This window comes from Gopherus evgoodei, chromosome 13, assembly GCF_007399415.2.
Source record: "Gopherus evgoodei ecotype Sinaloan lineage chromosome 13, rGopEvg1_v1.p, whole genome shotgun sequence".
Classification (NCBI taxonomy): Eukaryota; Metazoa; Chordata; order Testudines; family Testudinidae; genus Gopherus; species Gopherus evgoodei.
In genome coordinates, this window is record NC_044334.1 from 16,265,404 (window position 1) to 16,284,549 (window position 19,146).

Genomic DNA, 19,146 nt, shown 5'->3' on the forward strand with positions numbered 1-19,146 from the left:
AAGTGTTGCCCCATTCCCTATTTACTGCACACTATTCAAACCCTGCTCTGAAGACAGAATTATTAATTTACTCATGTACTATTTTATGGCACTTATCGAAGTGCTTCATAAAGATTAATTAATCTTCACAGCACTCATCTGAGATTAAGGAGTGGTATTATCCTCATTTTACAGATTGGCAGTTGAGGCACAGAAGATTGGTTTATTAGCTTTCTGCCTGGGTGTTGTTGCTAAGCCAAGGATGGGCAAACTATGGTACGCGGGCTGGATCCAGCCCCTCAGGGCTTTGATCCAGCCTGCGGGATTGCCCCCCGTGGTGCTGTGGGCCCCACACTACCCTTAGAAGTGGCTGGCCCCACTTCCCTGTGGCCCCTGGGGGGGGCAGAGGGTTCTGTGTGTTGCCCTTGCCTCCTGGTAACGGCCCCTGCAGCTTCCACTGGCCGGGAACAGGGAACCGCAGCCAATGGGAGCTTCGGGGGGAGGTACCTGGAGAAGTCGCAAGGGCAGAGCACACAGAGCCCTCTGCCCACTCCTCCCCCAAGGGCCGCAGTGCTTCCTGGAGTGGCACAGCGTGGGGCCAGGACAGGCATGCAGGGAGCCTGCCCTGGCCCTGGTGCATGCCGCTGCCACCCCAGAGCCACTTTAGGTAACTTTGGCCGCCAAATTTGAGATAACCAGGACCTGATTTTTCAGAGTACTTAACATTATACTGCATTTTATGTATTCAGGAACAGACCCCAGGGACTTCAGCCACCATTGTGAGTGCTCAGCATTTCTGCAAATCATACCCTAAGGAATCTAGCTGGACCTCCAAAAAATGAGGCACACACAATCAGCGATCACCTGAGAAAAGTCTGTTGAAAGATACTTGCCTAGCATCATATAAGAAAACTTTGGCAGAAACAGGGATAAAAATCCACTTCTCCAGGCAGCATTCAACTGTATAACCAACTGACTATCCTTTCTTTGGCTGAAGAAAGCCTGCCTCATTAACTATACACCTTCCAACTTCTGCAATAAATGAGATAGAGATCTTCCAGACAACGCCTCAGTTATGGCGCAACTCTGATTCATCCCCAGAGCAAGTCCACCCAGTGTACTGAATAAGGCAGGTGTCCTGTGGACCAAAAAGTAGTTTATGGTCATGTAACTAAAGACTGTACATAATGCACAATTCAAATTAAGGTTACACAGGCAACTTTAATTCTAGCATTTCTTAACTTCAGAGAACTTGACTTAGAAGCCTTAATCATGTCCTTATAATGTAGTTTGTAATATATTATTGTATATAAAATTTATTTAAATATAGAATGAAGGAAGGAAGGAAATAGCCTCTTTGGCTTCCATTCACCTTTAAATATTCAGGGCATAGATGGGATGGTCATTCTGTCTTAGACTCATCCCCAAAGTGAAAACTGAGCATCAAGATCTTTGTCTGAGTCTTACTTTACTGATATGTGCTAATCTTTCATAGATAAGGGGAAGTGAAACGGAAGAGTAAAGCCTTGTTTCATGCCAGCCAGGAAATGTTACAAGAGGGCAGAGTTTGAGCTTCCTAGGAACAGTATAGAGAAACATTTTAATCCTTATTGAGATTTGGCCACTGCAGCAAACAAAATGCAGGAGGTCTATGAAGGCTCCATAATCAAAGGCTAGTAGAAGGTTAAGAAATACAATACATAACTGAAAAACATTGTCAGATGAAGTTCTCTGTTTTATATTTGGTAATAAGCATTTCTCACTTTGCAAGCTCTCAGACTGCTGTGCTGTAGCTCTTCACATATTATCTAAATCTAACTTATACAAATTTAGCAAGTCAAACAAATTTCATTAAACCTGCTGGATTTTACTAGGGCTTAGTGAAAATATAAAGATAAGAATTTTTTTCTAGCTATATCCACTGTCTTCTGTTTTAGGATTTATGTAGTTATAACTGGTGCTTGGAGACTTAACAGGCAAGCTCATATACATTTAAAATATGGCTGGATATGCAAGAAACATATGCAGCAAGGGCATTTAAAAATGTTTTAGGCTTTGTGGGAACACAAACCAGCCAAATTAAGAGACATAATTTCATGTCAGGCAGAGAGTGAACACAAAGCAGGTAGGACATGAAAAGTCAGTATGGTTAGATTGCCTCAGAGGAATCCAGAACAAGTATTCTGGCTTTTTTAACCTTTAAAACATGGACTTCTCACAACACAATTATTAAAACAATACACTCATGTATAGAGCATTCCAATACCCACTGGTTCATCTCATACTGCCATTTCATCCCCGTGCTAACGGTGAAGCTCTGGAAACAAAATGAAAGTTTGGGCTTCTATGTCTGTGCATCAACATCAACAAGACTTGCTATTGCTACAAATCTTTGGCAATCAGCATTGGAAGCTCAGCCTATTGTCTTAATGCAACAACTACACAAACTAACAGATACACAAACTAACGAGCCTCAAGAATAAAAAACTGGAGTTGGCAATAGTTACTACATGTCTACATTGAGAATCAGGCTATTACGATTATCCAAACTTCCTACAGGGGCCCAGCTCTGAAAGCAGCGCCGCCACCAGCAGCTGTGCAGAAGTAAGGGTAGCAGTACTGTGACTGCCCCCTACAATAACCTTGCAAGCATGCCACCCCAAAAGTTTTTAGGTCAGTATCCCTACAATTACAAACACCATGAAATTTCAAATTCAAACAGCTAAAACAATAAAATTTACTATTTTTTACATCATCTGACCATGAAATTGACCAAAATGGACAATGAATTTGGTAGGAACCTACCTATCCAATATGATTTTTTTTCTGCTACAAATAAAATAAAGTATCATCCTGACAGTAGAACTGGTTTTGTTAAGCAGAAAAATCAATATCTAAAAGACTTCCCATGTACATACATAATGTGGGATAGGAGATTCTTAAAAATAAAGTGTCACTGCTTACTAAAATAATAGTAACTGTTTAAGCATAACTTCATAATGTGTTTACCCACCCACCTACCAAAAAAGCCCACACAAGCTTATAACACTAAATGACCACAAATAACTGCCTTCTTCATGCCAAAGCAAAGAATGAGGGGAAACAAAGACCCAATAAGTTTAGTGTGAAAAGTTAGTCAAGAAGCATTAAGTTCTTAAGTAGTTTAAAGGTGATCTCGGAGACAAGTTACATTAAAAATAATTGGTTTAAAAAGTATTTGTTCGTTCTAAAGTAATTTCAGTGGTCCACAAGAGTCCTCTATTCTGAAAGCAATTAATTCACTGGAATATAGGTACAATGACTACTGATGTTTGTAAACCATTTATCTAAGCCAGTTCTATGATCAGCGTTGTAGCTTTAATATCAATTGCCATTTGGTTTGCCAACAACATTAGCTAATTTCTCTCAGATATAGAAAAATCAAAATTATTCATGGTTCTCCTTCACCCACGAAAATAAATATTCTCTTGGCAGCTTATTGGTAGTGTGTAGGTTCAGTGTATTTGCTTTTGGTTCAAAATCTTATTTACTGCACTTATTTTAGCATTGTGTTGGTCCCATAAGCAGACCTGTAGGAATCTGTGGTATCTTGAAATGGTCACACAGAGGAAGAGAGAGAGGAGCACACATTCTGCACTTACCATCTTGGTTTCCCTTCGTTAAAAAAAAAAAAAAAAAAGGTCAATGGGCAATTAAAAATTTCGTTTTAGTTTTAAAACGTATCGAGCACTTGCACTACCAAAAAGTAGCATTCTGAAAAGAACCTTTTTATTCTGAAAATCTAGAACAGATTCAGAAACACCTTACAAGTAGAAGACGTGCAATTAGCAATCTGTAATTCTAAGTAAATGGCACTATAGGGAAGACGGAATTATGAGTTGTTAGATTCACGTAAGGCTCCCACTATGGTGGTACTAACAACATATTCTGCTGAAAACTCAAGCCTTTGGTGAGAAGAGTAAAGACCGAAGGTGGGCAAACTACGGCCCAGGGGCCACATCCGGCCCTTAGGCATTTTAATCTGGCCCTCGTGCTCCAGCCAGGGAGCAGGGTCCGGGACTTGCCCCAATCCGGCGCGCCAGTCGGGGAGCGGGGCTCAGGGGTTTGCCCCACTCTGTGCGTACCACAGCTCCTGGAAGCAGTGCCATGTCCCCCCTCCAGCTCCTACACATAAGGGCAACCAAAGGGCTCCGCACACTGACCCCACTCCAAGTGCCACCCCCGCAGCTCCCACTGGCTGGGAACCAAGGCCAGTGGGAGCTGCAGGGGCGGCGCCTGAGCACAGGGCAGCGTGCAGAGCTACTTGGTTGTGCTTCCGCATAGAAGCCAGAAGAGGACATGCTGCTGCTTCTGGGAGCTGCTTGAGGTAAGCACCGCCTAGAGCCTGCACCCTGACCCCCTCCCACAGCCCTGATCCACCTCCTGCCCTCCGAACCCCTTGGTCACAGCCCGGAGCACCCTCCTGCATCCCAAACTCTCATCCCTAGCCCCACCCCAGAGCCCACACCCTCACCTCCGCACACCTCCTGTGCCAGATTGGAGCCCCTTCCCACATACTGAACTCCTCATTTCTGAACCCACCACGGAGCCCGCAACCCCAGCCAGAGCCAGAACTCTCTCCTGCACCCCACCCCCCACTTTTGTGAGCATTCATGGCCTGTCATACAATTTCCATACCCAGATGTAGCCCTTGGGCCAAAAAGTTTACCTACCCCCGGTATAGCCCATTCCAGCAAAAGTGAAAGTGTCTTACATGGAATGCACAAGAGTGCTCTTACCTACACACAATCCTTGCATTAAATCTTGAATTATTGATTCTTGAATGCCTCGTATAGGTGGATGGCCCTTGCACTTTTGCTGATTCTGTATCTGTACGGCTATTTATTGGTGCTTCACTTTCATAAACAGTAAATGTACTTGCATATTTAAAAGAACGGAGTCCATTTTGTTTGTAAAAGTTTATATAAAGTCAGATCTCTCTATAGAGAAAGTTAGTGGCCCACGTAGTCCATTCCTTCCTTTACATCAGATACAACGCACTTAGGCAATTGCGCATATATATTTTTACATACTGACCTTTGCTTTAAAATAGTTATCTACCTCTATATCAAATGGATGACAATTACTGGAACGTGGCACAGTCTAGAACCACTAATAATAATTTTCCCTGGTTCATTTAATGACCTTGCACTATATTCTCTCACTCCAGATCACATCCCTATTTGTAACAGTTTCTCTTCTGCAATCTCAACAACCAAGTATAAGAGTTTTATGTATGAACACTTCACCATGAATTATCTAGCTACCCCTCACTATATCACGCTGCTTCACCTGAATACCTTTTAAGTTAAGTGCTTGAAACCATTCCTAAAGTTCTGTATAAGGTTTTGGAATTCTCCTCCCCACACAAAACTTGTTCCCTTTATACATACACGTACATTACCACTGCTGACTTTCCATGCTGTAGCTGTGGACTGTGACCCGACACATAGCATCTTCCAACTATTGCTCATCATCAGCCATTTTGCCTGTTTTTTGGTTGTTGGTTTTTTTTAAATTGGTATAGACTGTACTTATCCCATTCTTTCCCACTGTTTCACTTGACATTTCATGAAAAATGAAATGCTAGCTTCTTGGTAAATGTAGATTTCCTTAGTCTTTTCAATATTCCTATTTCAATATCTTCTTTACAGTCACCTTGCTACTAGCTTTGGGTCAATAAATTTTGTACACTGGAGGCCTAGTTCACTAGTGTAAAATGAATTTGACCTTATGCATCTAGTTTCATTTTCAAAGTCACTTCACAATATATGAAACAGAACTGGTTTCAAAATAAATCGCAATAAGATCTCACTTGTTTGTTCTGTGTAAAAATTTACTGACATTATCTGTAACAAGTTTCTGGACCTCACAATATTTTAAATCCCGAACATGAGTTGCTAGTCAATTTCTGTGTTAAAATACTACATGGAAAGATTAAAATGGAGACAAGCTAGGATGTGCAGAGAAATTGTAAGTTAATACTACAGTGATGTCCTTAATCAGAGCACGACACAATTATTTACAGAGAGCTTAGAAATCCCAGATGAAAAGTGCAAAGTATATGTATTTTCCTCTTTGAATGCCACTCAATTGCCATGATACTTGTTTGACTTTAGTGTTGCATAGTTTCTTCTCTTCTAGATATTTCTACACTAGAATCCTAGCTTAGAATTTCTGTCATCTTGCTTAGGTGTAAATGAACTATCTTACATACATTCATAAAAATGTATTTTATATAAAAATAAACTAACATATCTAGCTTTCAAAACTAAATTGGAAGCAGTGGTTTCCTGATGCTCCAGCTAGTTTCAAAAATTCAAGACATAAAACTACGGTTTGTTTGTTAAATTGAAATGCAATTTAAAATGAAACCTCTTAAGACTTACCAATACATCAATATATATAATAGAAACTAAAAGTTTAAATTAAACACTACGGAGTGCTGCTAAAATTAAAACATGTTCATTTTGTCTCCTGTAACAGAGTAATCATATGAAAAAGGAGCAATTTAAATGACCCTTATGACCAAATAAATTATATAAATCCTAAAAATAACTAAATATTTCAACTGTTTAAAGATTATGTAACATTTTAATGTGGCGGCAGGGAGATGAAAACATGACAAATCATTCCATTAAAGCAATTTCCTGTGACATAATTCAATTCCATAATAAAAAAGATTATGTGATTATAGCTTTCAAGCCTGAAACCTGTAATATTTATTCATAAGACATGCATAGTGTAATAAGGTAAGATGTGATGCCAGCATGCCATTTTTTATTATAGTTCAGGTAGCCATTCCCTAGCATATGATACAGTGCTTCATAGTTACACTAAAAGAACAAAATAGCTTGGATATAAAAAGACTGTAGACAAAAAAAAAAATGCAGTGGAAATTTTAGCACTTCACCAGAAAAAATACTTGGTGCTCCCCTTCTGGCTGTACAATTACTGCTATTAATTATGTTAATGCACAGAAAAGTCTTCTGGCACAGACAAAGGAATTATGAAAAGTGCATTTTCACTCTATTCAGAACACAAGGAAGAAGGAAAATTATTTGTTTGCAAGAGAACAAGACGGGCAAGGAGTATTTTGATTCAAGCTTTTAAAAAAGTATTACAGAGCGTGGAGAAAGCAAAACAAGTTAAGCATTTTAATTTATCCAACACTATCAGTTTAACATAAGAAATTTAAACATATGACCTCTCCAGAAAGGGTGTTATGGAGGCAACCTGGGCCTAGAGCAATGCACAGAGAATCAGGAGATCTATTATTCCCAGTTTTGACATGTACAGGGTATGACCTACAGGAAACCAAGGCATGAGATAAAGTGACCTGTCCCTGTAAAATGGGGATAATGACATTGCTGTTCTTTGTAAAACTGAGATCTAGGGATAAAAAAATACCATAAGAGCTGAGTATTATTGTTCATCATATTTAAAATCAAAATTCTGCATAGAGTTTTTATTTAAAGGTGCCCAAGAACATTAAAGATTGGTGACAAAAACAAAGTATTTCTTCCATCCTTTTCTCACTAAACAAAATTAAATGGATTAAAAATACATTTCGTGTAAAAAAAATAAAAAGACTGAGCCAAGCGTGACGAGTTGGACCCTCTGTCCAGGATGTTAACTGATGTGCTGGGGTTCCACTGAGCCTGTTGTTCCACCAGCCTGGGCTTCCTCACCCTGTCCTTGTTATGCCAGGCCCTCAAGCCTTCTCTAGCACAAATACAGGTAAGGCCACATCCAGCTGCAGATAGACTACAATCAGCTCAGGACTTTACTCAGCACTCATGTGCACACCTCCTTTGGGGTGTAAACCCAAAATTATACCGTCTTGTTCTGTATAGAGAGATCTGTACAGCGTAAGCTCATAAAAATTGCCCCCTCCCTCAACGTGGAGGGAGATATGCACAGCTCCCCATCCCAAGATATGAATTGCACAAACTGGGTTTTGGTATAAACAAGAAATAAGTTTATTAACTACAAAAGGTAAATTAAGTGATTATAAGGGATAGCAAACAGAACAAAGCAGGATTACTGAGCAAATAAAAATACACACAACTTAAGATTAATTCACGAAGGAAACAGGTACAAAACATAATTTCTTATCCTAAATGTTGTTTTTGGCAGGTAACAGAGTTTCTGTAGCATAAAGTGCCAGTTATTTCTCTTTACAGATGAGACCCTTATCTCAGCCTGGACTCAGCCCTTGCCTTTCCCCAGCTTAGTCCCTTTGTCTCTTCAGGTGCTTTCAGCAGTCTTCCTCCTTGGACTGGGAAGCAGTGAAGAGCCCTGATTGACTCACTTCTCAGCCTTAAATAGGATTTACATAAGGCAAGAATCCTTTTTTCCAGTGGAAAAATATCAGCAGTATCCAAGGTTGTACTTTGGTGACATCATCAGATGACCCTGAAGTGTCAAAAGCAACATCCAGGAAGCTGCTCAGGAAGATTGGAGATTAGTATCTTCAAAGTTATATTAGCCTTCTTAAACAGCTCATCCAGGCTGATTGCCTACTTTCTGGTGGGCGTTCCCCCAAGCACTCACACAGATGTAATTGTTACATAGTCAATATTCCTAACTTCAGATACAGAAATTATGCATGTATACAAATTGGATAATCACATTCAGCAAATCATAACCTTTCCAATTATATATTTTACGCAAGATGGGTCATGTAAGGTATCTAAGTTATGCCATATTCATAATAATATTTCTGTGAAGAATGTGAGGTGTAGCATCACACCAAGGTCTTGCATATTTTGAGCCTAAAATTATTTACTACACATTTATATAAAAATTAAATATATTGATATCCCTACATTATACTGAGTACTCCAGCTGACCAATGTTACTGAAATGGAGGGATGATCTGTGGCAGTTTAGTCAAAGGTTTGAGCAACCCAAGAGAGAAAGATTTCAGTAACATTAGATAACTCAGAAGAATTTGGGCCATAATGGATCAAAAGTTCTTTCCTATTTTGACACTGAAAGCCAGTAATTTTCCTGCCAGCAATCAATAGTTCCAAACTTGGTGTAACTTTCATAGCAAGCAAATAAGAAATATTACTTTAAATATAGATTGTGGCATAAAGTTTGCTTGTCATATCACATTCCAAATAAGTATGATTACAACATAGGCCTGGGGGATTGCCCTGGAGGCATCATCAAATTGACACATCTGCCTTTTGCTATTAACATGGATAGAGGAAACAGCCTAAATGGATTGGACATATTAATTCAATACAAGTCCTGGAATTCCTGACAATCCTTTTCACTTTTAAAAATTCAGATGTATGCAAGATGCAGACAGAGCACTGGATGGATAATTATGCTTTTAGTTCTCAATTCCCTTGTACCAACAGAGCTATTGTCATTTTTTTTCAATATAAGACAGGCAGAGACATACAAGTCTAAAATTATTTGTCCAATATTTGACTCTACATACAGTAAACAGATCCATATAAGTTCTTGTGCTTCTACGAACTATATGCAACAGTCAGTGTCAAGTGGAACCAATACATTACGAATAAATATAATAATAATACAATGCTAGTAGGCATGGTGGCAGAGTGGTTCAGGTGCTCAGAACCAACCCTAGAAGTTGTTGGTTGGAGTCTTGCTTTATCATCTCCTTGCTTCATCACCCAGCTGCAAATGGGTACCTGGATTCACTGGGTTAGGGGAGTCAATGTGGCATAGCTACATCACTCTCTTGCATATTACTGGCTATAGAAACTGCGCTGAACGCAACTCAGAGCAGACTGACTTTTTCCACTTGAGAGATGTAAACAACATCATGGAGTGTTGGCATTATACCAGCACAAATTGAAGCACTTGATCTGATTTGAGACTAGGCACTATTGCCCAGGGTTAAAGTAAAAGTATCAAACTAAGGTTGTAAAGAAAAGCATTTTTGCTTTAACCACAATTATGATTACCTGTATGCATTTTTTGAAACTGGACGAGGATCAAACTTGAAGAAAAGTATGCACATGGGTAACAGCTGGTGAAGACTTGCTTCTTCCGAAAGGTTAGTGGAAGGTCATACTGCAACAACCTGTGAACAAAATAAATGCAATAAAGGAAATTACATTGCAATTTACAGAAGCATAAGCTTACATCCATTCTGGAGTTAAAGTTCCTGCAGTTACCATTAACAGCACTGCATATTGAAATCAACAAGATTTCAATGGCATGTTTGTCTTAATGGATGGTTTGTCTGCAAAATTCCTCACTATTGCAACTTCAAGTGTTACTTAAATAGGAATTCAATTCAGAACTTTGGCAAAGAAACAAGTGACAGGAGAATACTGATATATTCTAGGAGCAGTACCTAGAGCACTAACTTTCCTGCCAAAGCAAGGAAGACCAAGGTTTTATCTCAGAATTTTCTACTCACTGCCAGTACAGTGCAACAGTGATGCTCTTTTGTCTACACCAACAAATCTGACAAGACATTCTTGCCAATGTTTTTTCTTTAAAAAGCATACTTAGAGAAGCACACTCATGTATACTGCAGCAGCAACTGGAAAAAGTGTAATCAAAAGCGTTTGATGAGAAACTAAAAGCCTTATCTTTTCTGTAGCGCTACCCATTAAAAACCAGGGGAAGAGAGGCAGTATAGTAGAGGGGAAAAATATCAGTGGCAACAGAATATATATTTAATACAGTGGGAACAGAAGTACATTTAGATAAACACTGTTTCCAGCATTTCCAGTAACTTTTAAAATTCTGACCACGTTTAGAGGCATGACAAATGTTCTTTACGGATCAGATACTCGTAAGGGCTTTCAAATATTTTCCTACATTGACCCAATGGAAACTTGTCTGGTAATAAAATTGCACCATGACCTTATTTTTTGTCACAGCTGAAACAAACAATTATTAGAATCCTATTAACTGAGCATGCTTTAGCCTGTTCCACTGCTATGGACAGCTTCCCCTGTGTGAAACTTTTCAGAGTACAGACATGGGGATGAATGAAATCAAAATCTAAACTCTGTAACCATTCTGAGTGATTAAATTTAATTTTTAGTACAACTCACTTCAGTCACTGCACACCACAGCAAAATAAATTAAAGATTTTATAAACTCAAGAATATGGTTGAAGAAATAATTATTCTTTCATTTCCTGATACACATACTGATTTTAATTCATTCTTTTCTTTTATACCACGTTGCTGAGCTCTCCCATGTTTTAAATTTCAACAGAAGCAAGATTTTTCCACAACAATTCACACTATTTCACTTTTACCATCAAAAGCAGAGCTACGAGCACACCATTTCTACAGATTTACATTAGCGGCCTGACACAAGCTGCTGGCTTCTCCAAAGTCATAGTTCAGCATCACAACTGACCTGCTGTCACTATCATGACAACAAATTCAGCCTTCCAGTCACCAATATTCTACAAAGGACTCCTCTGCTGCTGCAGATTATTTAATCTGAAATAGAACCAATACAATGGACAGAACTGTGAGGGGACAGAAAGATAGGCTGGGGGGAACAGTATTTTAATCTCTGCTCCTATACATAAAGTAATTACTCTTTCAGGCAGTGACTTGAAAAGTTCTGATTTTTAAGGCTCTATTAGATAAGGACTGAGATATTTTAGCTATATGGAATATATTTTCTGTTAAGGTGGGATACCATAAACTAGTGACTAAATTGCTGTCCAGTTGGCACTGTGGAAGAGAGAAGTCATGCAGTAGATTCTCCACCTCAAAAATCCATGTAGAAATAGGTCACATAGTGACAATGAAAAAATCTTCAGTGTAAGAGAAAATAAAATGTAAAAATAGGACAACTGACTCAGTACTCAGGTGTTGAATGGAATGCATGTATAGAAGATCTTCTTTTAAAAGGTAGAGATTTGAAACGTCATAGGACTCCAGCACTTCTAGGAACAGCAATTTTTTTAATTTAAGAAAACAAACACGTCAAGAGAAGAGACATAAGATTGCAGACTGATGATATCCCATAGTAGCCAGTGCATTACAGTTGAAAGGGATACTTATGTCATTAACTACTGCCCTATATTGGGTGGAACAACAATTGTTTGAACCTCGGAATTTAGTGGTAACTATTAAGCTTACAGAGATTCTTCATTACCTGTCAGTTCTAGCTATGTATATCAAACAGGGTAGCTGGCCCATTAAATGAACCTAGGCTCAGAGTGCCTGTTCCACTCCAGATGCTCCCAGTGGGCCAATTAAGAGGGCAGGGCACTACCTGGGAGGCGATAAGCTTTCGGTCAGGAGAAGGGCAGGAGAGGAGAGCTGTTGGAAACAGAAGGTGGTTCCTAGGAGAAGGCTGAAGGCAGGAGAGCAGAAAGAGGTTTGCTGGCTGGCATCTCCAAGCCCGCGATCCAGGGCTGGAGAATTAGCAAAGGGAGATGCCTACTGGCTCTAAGCCAGAGTCAGGCGCAAGAGAGAGTTGAAGGAATGGGGAGTAGTGGAGGAGCTTACCAGATGATGTCTCTCTGCTGGAGAGCCAGCTCCTGAGGAACAGTGAGAGGACTGTAGGAATGAGGATGCTCCTCTGGCAAGGCTGCTCCCAGCAGAGAGGTTATGCGAGTTCCCTCTAGGAAGAGCAGAGTGGCAACCAAGAAGGAAGGGCTGGGATGACTGTCCTGGAAGAGGGATGGCGGAAGACAGATAAGGAGCCTGTGACGCAAACAATGAAGTATGGTGAGAACAAGAACTGTATGTACTTGTGATAGACATGGACTACGTTTTGGCATTTTTGTTACAAAACTATTTGCACAAGGCTTTCATAATAAACAATGCCTCTCCTGGGGGCCAGTTTAATTAAGAGTCTGAATCGGAGTCCTTTGGGTTACCCAAGAGGGCAACTGAGGTGAAGGGCCACTTGCAAGGCTGTCCTGAGGGCATGCCTGGTAGGAGGCCACTTATTTACACCATGACACTCTCTTTCAAGGCCCAGTCCAATACTCACTCAAGGGGATGGGGGCGGGGGAGGGAGGACAAACATAACCCCACTGATGGAAGTGGGGATCAGGCCCTCAAGCTTTAACCAGTAAGGGAGATACTAATTAGATTGCAGGCTCTTTGAGGGAAGGACTGAGTCTACCTGTCTGTGTGCACAGCATTTAGCACAGTGGGGAGATATGTTCTTGTAATACAAATTGTTCCTCATTCTTGACCCGCTCCAGCACTTGGTCTCTCAAGTCATTATGACTCTCATATTTAGTCCATAAACTGAGTCCTAGCATGGAGTTTTCAGCACAAAAGGAATATTTTAGCTGAAGTTATTACTGACTGAAGATTGAGTTTAGGATAGAAACCACCTTTCAACTCACTAGATATTACTGTAACACTAACGAAAAACAGCCTAAGAATAGATTTACCTTAGCTGACAGCTTTCTACCATTTCTTTCAACTGCTGTGCTCACAGACAATGCCATAATTTAATTTAACTGGCAATCAGTCCTTGAGAATACCTTGATTGAATACGATACTTAAATAAAAGACAATGAATGGCAACTGTCCAGCCCCATGTTTATGCTGGGCAAAAAGTCTTCTCTCTCTTTTTCAAATTCCAGGGGGGAGGGGAAGAGGGGGCTGTCTGCGGTCAGAGATATTTATAGATTTGAATTTGGCTGGTTCAAACCTCTGGGATTTTTTTTTTGTTTTATAAAAAAAAAAATATATTCAATTCTTCAAGGACCCACAGTTAATTGCAAGTTATCCTCATAAGCTCTGTTAAAAAAAAGTGCCAGAAGTTTTTCTTCCTTTTTATTAAAAGAGTATAAAACATAAGATTTCTGGTAATGGGAATCATGTATTCATGGACAACAGTAAACAGGACTGCTATGCACTGCCAGAGTGTTTCAACAACTTCTTTCCATTCCTGTCTCATATCTAAAAGGGTCTTTGTGGGGCTTGGGCTGCATACTTCACTAGTACGAGGCACTCTGGATTTGAGCATTTTTAACAAAAAAACAAGACAATTATCAAATTTTAGGATGTTCACAACTGAGCTTTCCATAATCTAAACAGCAAGTCACCCTCGGTCAATTAAGGAACATTATTTACTGACTTGGAGTTTGCCACAACATAGGAAGTCAGTGAAGAGGAAATACAAGATTGAAAGGAATATGTCGTCTTTGTTCTCCCAACTGTCATGCTAACTTCATACAGTCCAACTACCTCATTACAAGCATTCCTTCTGCTATTCTCCCAGATGCCTTCTCTGCTTTATTTTCACAGAGTCTGGAAAAAAATATTCAGCAATATGGAAAAAAAGGGTGAACACAATCTTAATATGTTTGTACACAGCACAAAAATATAAAGGTAAGAACATTAACAAAAACAAGCCCAAAAGTTTTAAAAATGAGAAGAGCTGGAAAGTTGAGCTTGCCCTGAGCAGGACTGAGCATTGTCCTCCCTGTTTCTGTTGGGCAACTGTTACACTGTACAAGTGGAAGAACTTATTTGCACTTTGTGCACTTATTAAAACTTGCCAGGTGAATTGAGAGATTTTGCAGTCTTTCAAGAGGCAAAGGATTTTAAAGATGTGTCCTTATTACCAAAAGTGACACACAGGTTCCTGTGCAATAGAAGACTGTCCATAAAACACCAAGTTAAAAAAATGTATTAACTGGCTGGCTCAGGGACAAACCAAAATGTTTCACAGTTGAGGTCAGATTCTGATCCCTGCTCCAGGCTAGAAGAATGATGGCATCAGTCCTTTCCGCGCTTTACCCAGCGTGAGTTTATAAGACTAGCATTCTTCTACACCAAAATATATCAGCTAATTTGAGGAACAGTATTGATGACTCAGAAGGAAGCCCCTTCCAGTCCTCAGATGAAAAATAGTCCATACATGGTAGCAGGTGAGTTAGAAGGGGGTGGGGGAAGGGAGAACTGGCAGAGATCCCTGGGACTTCTTTTGGAAGAATGGGGAAGCCCACTGATGGAAGGCAAGGGGTATAAAATATTTTAAAACAGACATCTGTCAGATTTCCATCAGCAGCAAGAGCAATAATTGTCACAGTTTTCATTCGGTGTCCTGCCAGCTCATTATTTGGATTAGTCAATTAACAAGCCTATTGACAGTTGATTGTTCATAACTACTCTTTATTTTATAAAGAGGTTTCAGTCTCTCCATTAGCTGATTTGCAGAGTTGATTTTGATCAATAAAACAATAAATTCTGTTACAATATAAGAACATTTAGCTGTTCGTACCAAGCCACTGGCCAACACAAGACTCAAATAAAAATGAATGGCATGAAACAAATCTTGATCTTTAAATAGCAACGAGAGAGTAGGTTTTTTCTCCTTGTAGTTTTGTAATGCATTTTATAGTTATTTGAAGGGACATCATTTTTCAACTCTTCACTTAAATACCTTTCTAGAAGATATAAACTGTTTTCCATATTAACTTTTCTCATTTGACAGAAGTCTGTCACTCACCCCACCTCTGTTTCTAATGTAATTTGAAATTAACAGGACTTTTACTTGCTGCTTTTGTGAACAATTGATACTAACCTCCTAAAACAGGAAGTTTGTTAACCTGGGCTATGTCTTGCTGGCTCTGAAATAGAGCAGCATAAACTTCTGTAGGTCCTACAAAGTTATTTGTCTTTCATTATTTAGACAGCTATGGACTTAAAAATAAAGTTTTAGAATCAAGAACGCTTTTGAAACCACAATTGAAGTCCAGATCCTCCTCAGTGCAGTGAGGAGACTTATTCGTTTAAAAAATAAATTCAGTGCAAAACGGAACTGAAAAATTTTAGTATTTTCTTTGGTCAGAAATCAATACATTTGCTACACATCGTGCTGGACAATTTAGACCCAAAATTTAAGTAGAAAGAGTGGGTTTAAAAATAATTCGTATAAATGTTATTTTAAAAATTTAAGCAAAGACTGCTGGATTAAGATGAAATTCAACACTGTAGTAGCATGCCGCAGAAAAACAACTAGAATGAAAGTAATTACTTTAGAAAGTAAAAGTTACTCATTGTTGCAGTGCCCAAGATAACTACAACTTTAACCTCTTTGTGGCTTCCTGGAGGGCACCCCATTTAAATCACAGGCTTCTAGCAGCCCCGTGACTCTCCCATCCAAAACAAAAGATTTAGTTGCAGTTCCTCCTGCAATTCACTGAGATCACCTTAGCTGCTCTGACTTTAGTTCAGCATGTGTTCTGTTAGGGGCAATGAAAGGGTTAACCAGTGACCAGCCAGCATTCATAAAGCAAAGTATTATTTATTAACAAAAGCACTAGAGGAAACGTACATTAAGAACAATATGCAAGTCTAGCTTGCATGCGACTAACTTTCCAGGTGTCACCCAGCCATCTTCCATAGGAAGACCCTGTCAAGTTTGCAAGTACTTCAGGTCCTCTTCCTGGGCCTGTCCTTCTGGTCAGTCTTTCGTCAATCCTTGATTTGGGTGAGACTGACCTCCCTCCATAATATAGCAACCATTATGGCTGATGGCATTAAAACTACAAAAAATGATGCTGAAGAAAGCTAATATGGATGTTATAATACCGACCTCCTTACTTTTTACAGTAATACAATCTAGAGAAGGGTAGGAACTCATGATGGACCCTTCCACTGCGGTGATGCCACCTGTATTCCAGAGACACCACTAATCCAGGCCACCCACTCTGATCAGAAGTGACTTTAAAGTAACTGAAATGGACATAATAGTTCAGGGAGGTCAGATTTTGAAGTAGAGAGGCAATGCTGAAGGTGTTTGGAAATCTTTTCATACATACAGGAACTAGACTGAACAGGCTTATTAGACAATGTTTGAACTCTGATGCAAATGGTATCAGTTGTATAGTTATCAGTTTAGTTTGTTAAGCATTTTTACTGCTCTTTAATAGCAGTTAATACACATACTGTTACAACACTCAAGACATTATAACATACAGTTTTTTCTGAACAAATAGTTGGGGGAGGGGCTGTTAGTGGATAAGGCAGCTGACTGACTCAAGAGTAACCTAGTTCCTGAGGGAAAAATTCACAAACAGAAGCTATCAAAATATAACATCGTCAAAGCCTAATGGTGCCTTACTTACCAACTTGTGACTCAGGTCACAATTCAGATTCAGGTCATTAGCTCTGGACAAGAACTGACCTGCTTGACTCCAAGCAGAGTGGAAGTTGCAACTAGCACAGACAGTCAGGCTATGGCACAGAGGAACTGGGTGTCTTGTGTCTAAGAATCAAATATTTTATTGGATGAAGGAAGTGAAATTCTGGTTGTTTACTGGGGAACAAAAGAGGATGTGGGCAAAAGGTTTAAGCAGAAATTAAAAAAAGCTAGATATTTACATAGTTGGTCTGATATTGTAAGCAAAATATGGGGGGGAATCCAAATGTGTACATTTAAGTAAATACAGTGGGGTCTCATCTAAATGTGTGACAGTTACAGCTTTCTACAAATGTTTTTAAGATTAATAGGGACAACCCTGTGAACACTAACTATGACATTAATAGGACTACTTACATACCTAAAATATCAAATTTACCAAAACACACGAATTTACACACTTTTTTGGAAGTGCTTTTTGAAAAATATATAAATATAATTTAAGTTACATTTAAAAAAATGAACTTTTCTACATAACATTCCACCTTACGATGATCTTCAATGCAGCTGGCTTATTGCACATCTTGCAATATGCATATCCTGAAGTACCACTATAGATCAGTTACTGCCCTAGCTGGTTTCAGAGTGGTAGCCATGTTAGTCTGAATCAGCAAAAAGAACGAGAAGTACTTGTGGCACCTTAGAGACTAACACATTTATTTGGTCATAAGCTTTCATGTTATATTTGTTCTGTTCTTGCAAGCAGGGCAAAGAAACAAATATTCACTGTGTTTTCCAGATCTTGGAGGTACAGAATTGGTGTGAGCCATTAGTTTAGTACTTCTACTACTTGCATTTATTTTTACAAATTTGGATGGGCTTTTTATGTTCCTCTGGGATCCATTTAAGAGGTCAAATCAAGAGATCTAGCCTACAAAGTGTTTTTAGCTCTCTAAATTACTTCTTCAGGCACAAAGGGTATGTCTATACAGCTAAGAAATGGGCTTGGGCTCCAGCCCAAGCTCTAAGACCCTGCTTGGGCTCCAGCCTGAGCCTGGAAGTCTACACAGCAGTGAAATAACCCCGCAGCCCGAGCCCCACGAACCTGAGTCGACTGGCATGGGCTAACTGAGTTTTTCTTTTCTGTGTAGGCACACCTAAAGAGCCTGGGGTGCAGGGCGGGGGGGGAGAGGGGAGAGAAGGGATATATAGGTTTATTTCATTTGCTCAAAATAATTTTAGATATCAATTCAACACAATCCAGACCACAAGCTTCTTATCAATAAAAGTTTAAGGGCTTTGAACTAAAATTACAAGACAATTATGGAATTATGGAAACATAGGGTATGAAAATAAGGAATCAATACTCAAGTTTCAATACAGAGCTACAGAGCTGAGATGTGTGGCTGAGAGCCTTGAAAAGCAACTCAGTTAAGGAATGTGACTTTCATCAGGCAAATGGTGTAACAGGAGGGAGTTCTAAATAGCAGGAAAGACAGAAGTTGAGGTATTGCTTTCAGGATGAATTATAACAGTTCTGGTAAGCAATGAATTCCAGTCTGACACACAGCTATATGAAGATGCATGAATTAAGAGGTAATATGAATGATCTTGATATATCACTGCTCTGCAACCTTCCAACTCAGATTGACCAGGCACCTGCCCCACATATACTTTAATCATGTTTATTGGAAGCTTTTACAGTGATATACAATAGAGACTGGAAGTGTGTACTAAGACAGGAGATTGCCTATACCTGTTTGGAGTGAGAATGAGGCACAGATGATAAAACTGGTTTCAGCAAACAACATAGGTTGGGCCTCTTCACTTGTAAACATTTTAGGGCTGAGTTCTGGTCTATGTTTCTATAGCTACAAGTAAATTCTGGATGTTATATAAAAACTGTTCCTTGTAAGTGGGGAGGTGCTTGTCTAAGTTATAGCAGCTACTTTTTAGATCAGGAAAGAAAACTTTCATTCTGCCATATGGGAACTGACGATCTCTTAAAAATAGATCCTAGGCTTAATTCTACGTAACAAAGAT

General features: G+C 39.4%; 1 protein-coding gene across 4 annotated transcripts in view; it reads right to left on the reverse strand.

The window, feature by feature from the left end:
* The window catches only part of TANGO2 (transport and golgi organization 2 homolog), a 79,476-nt gene that overhangs the window by 47,489 nt on the left and 12,841 nt on the right, over positions 1–19,146 (reverse strand). The window contains exons 2-4 of one of the 4 annotated variants that reach the window (XM_030583099.1): positions 12,498–12,695; positions 11,389–11,474; positions 9,969–10,087 (exon numbers count right to left, since the gene is read on the reverse strand). In XM_030583099.1, coding sequence (XP_030438959.1) covers positions 9,969–10,024 — 56 coding nt within the window. In that variant the 5' untranslated portion in view covers positions 10,025–10,087; positions 11,389–11,474; positions 12,498–12,695. Of the gene's footprint in view, positions 1–9,968; positions 10,088–11,388; positions 11,475–12,497; positions 12,696–17,089; positions 17,167–19,146 lie in introns of those variants that run through there. The other 3 variants (XM_030583098.1, XM_030583100.1, XM_030583097.1) reach the window with 3 other exon arrangements.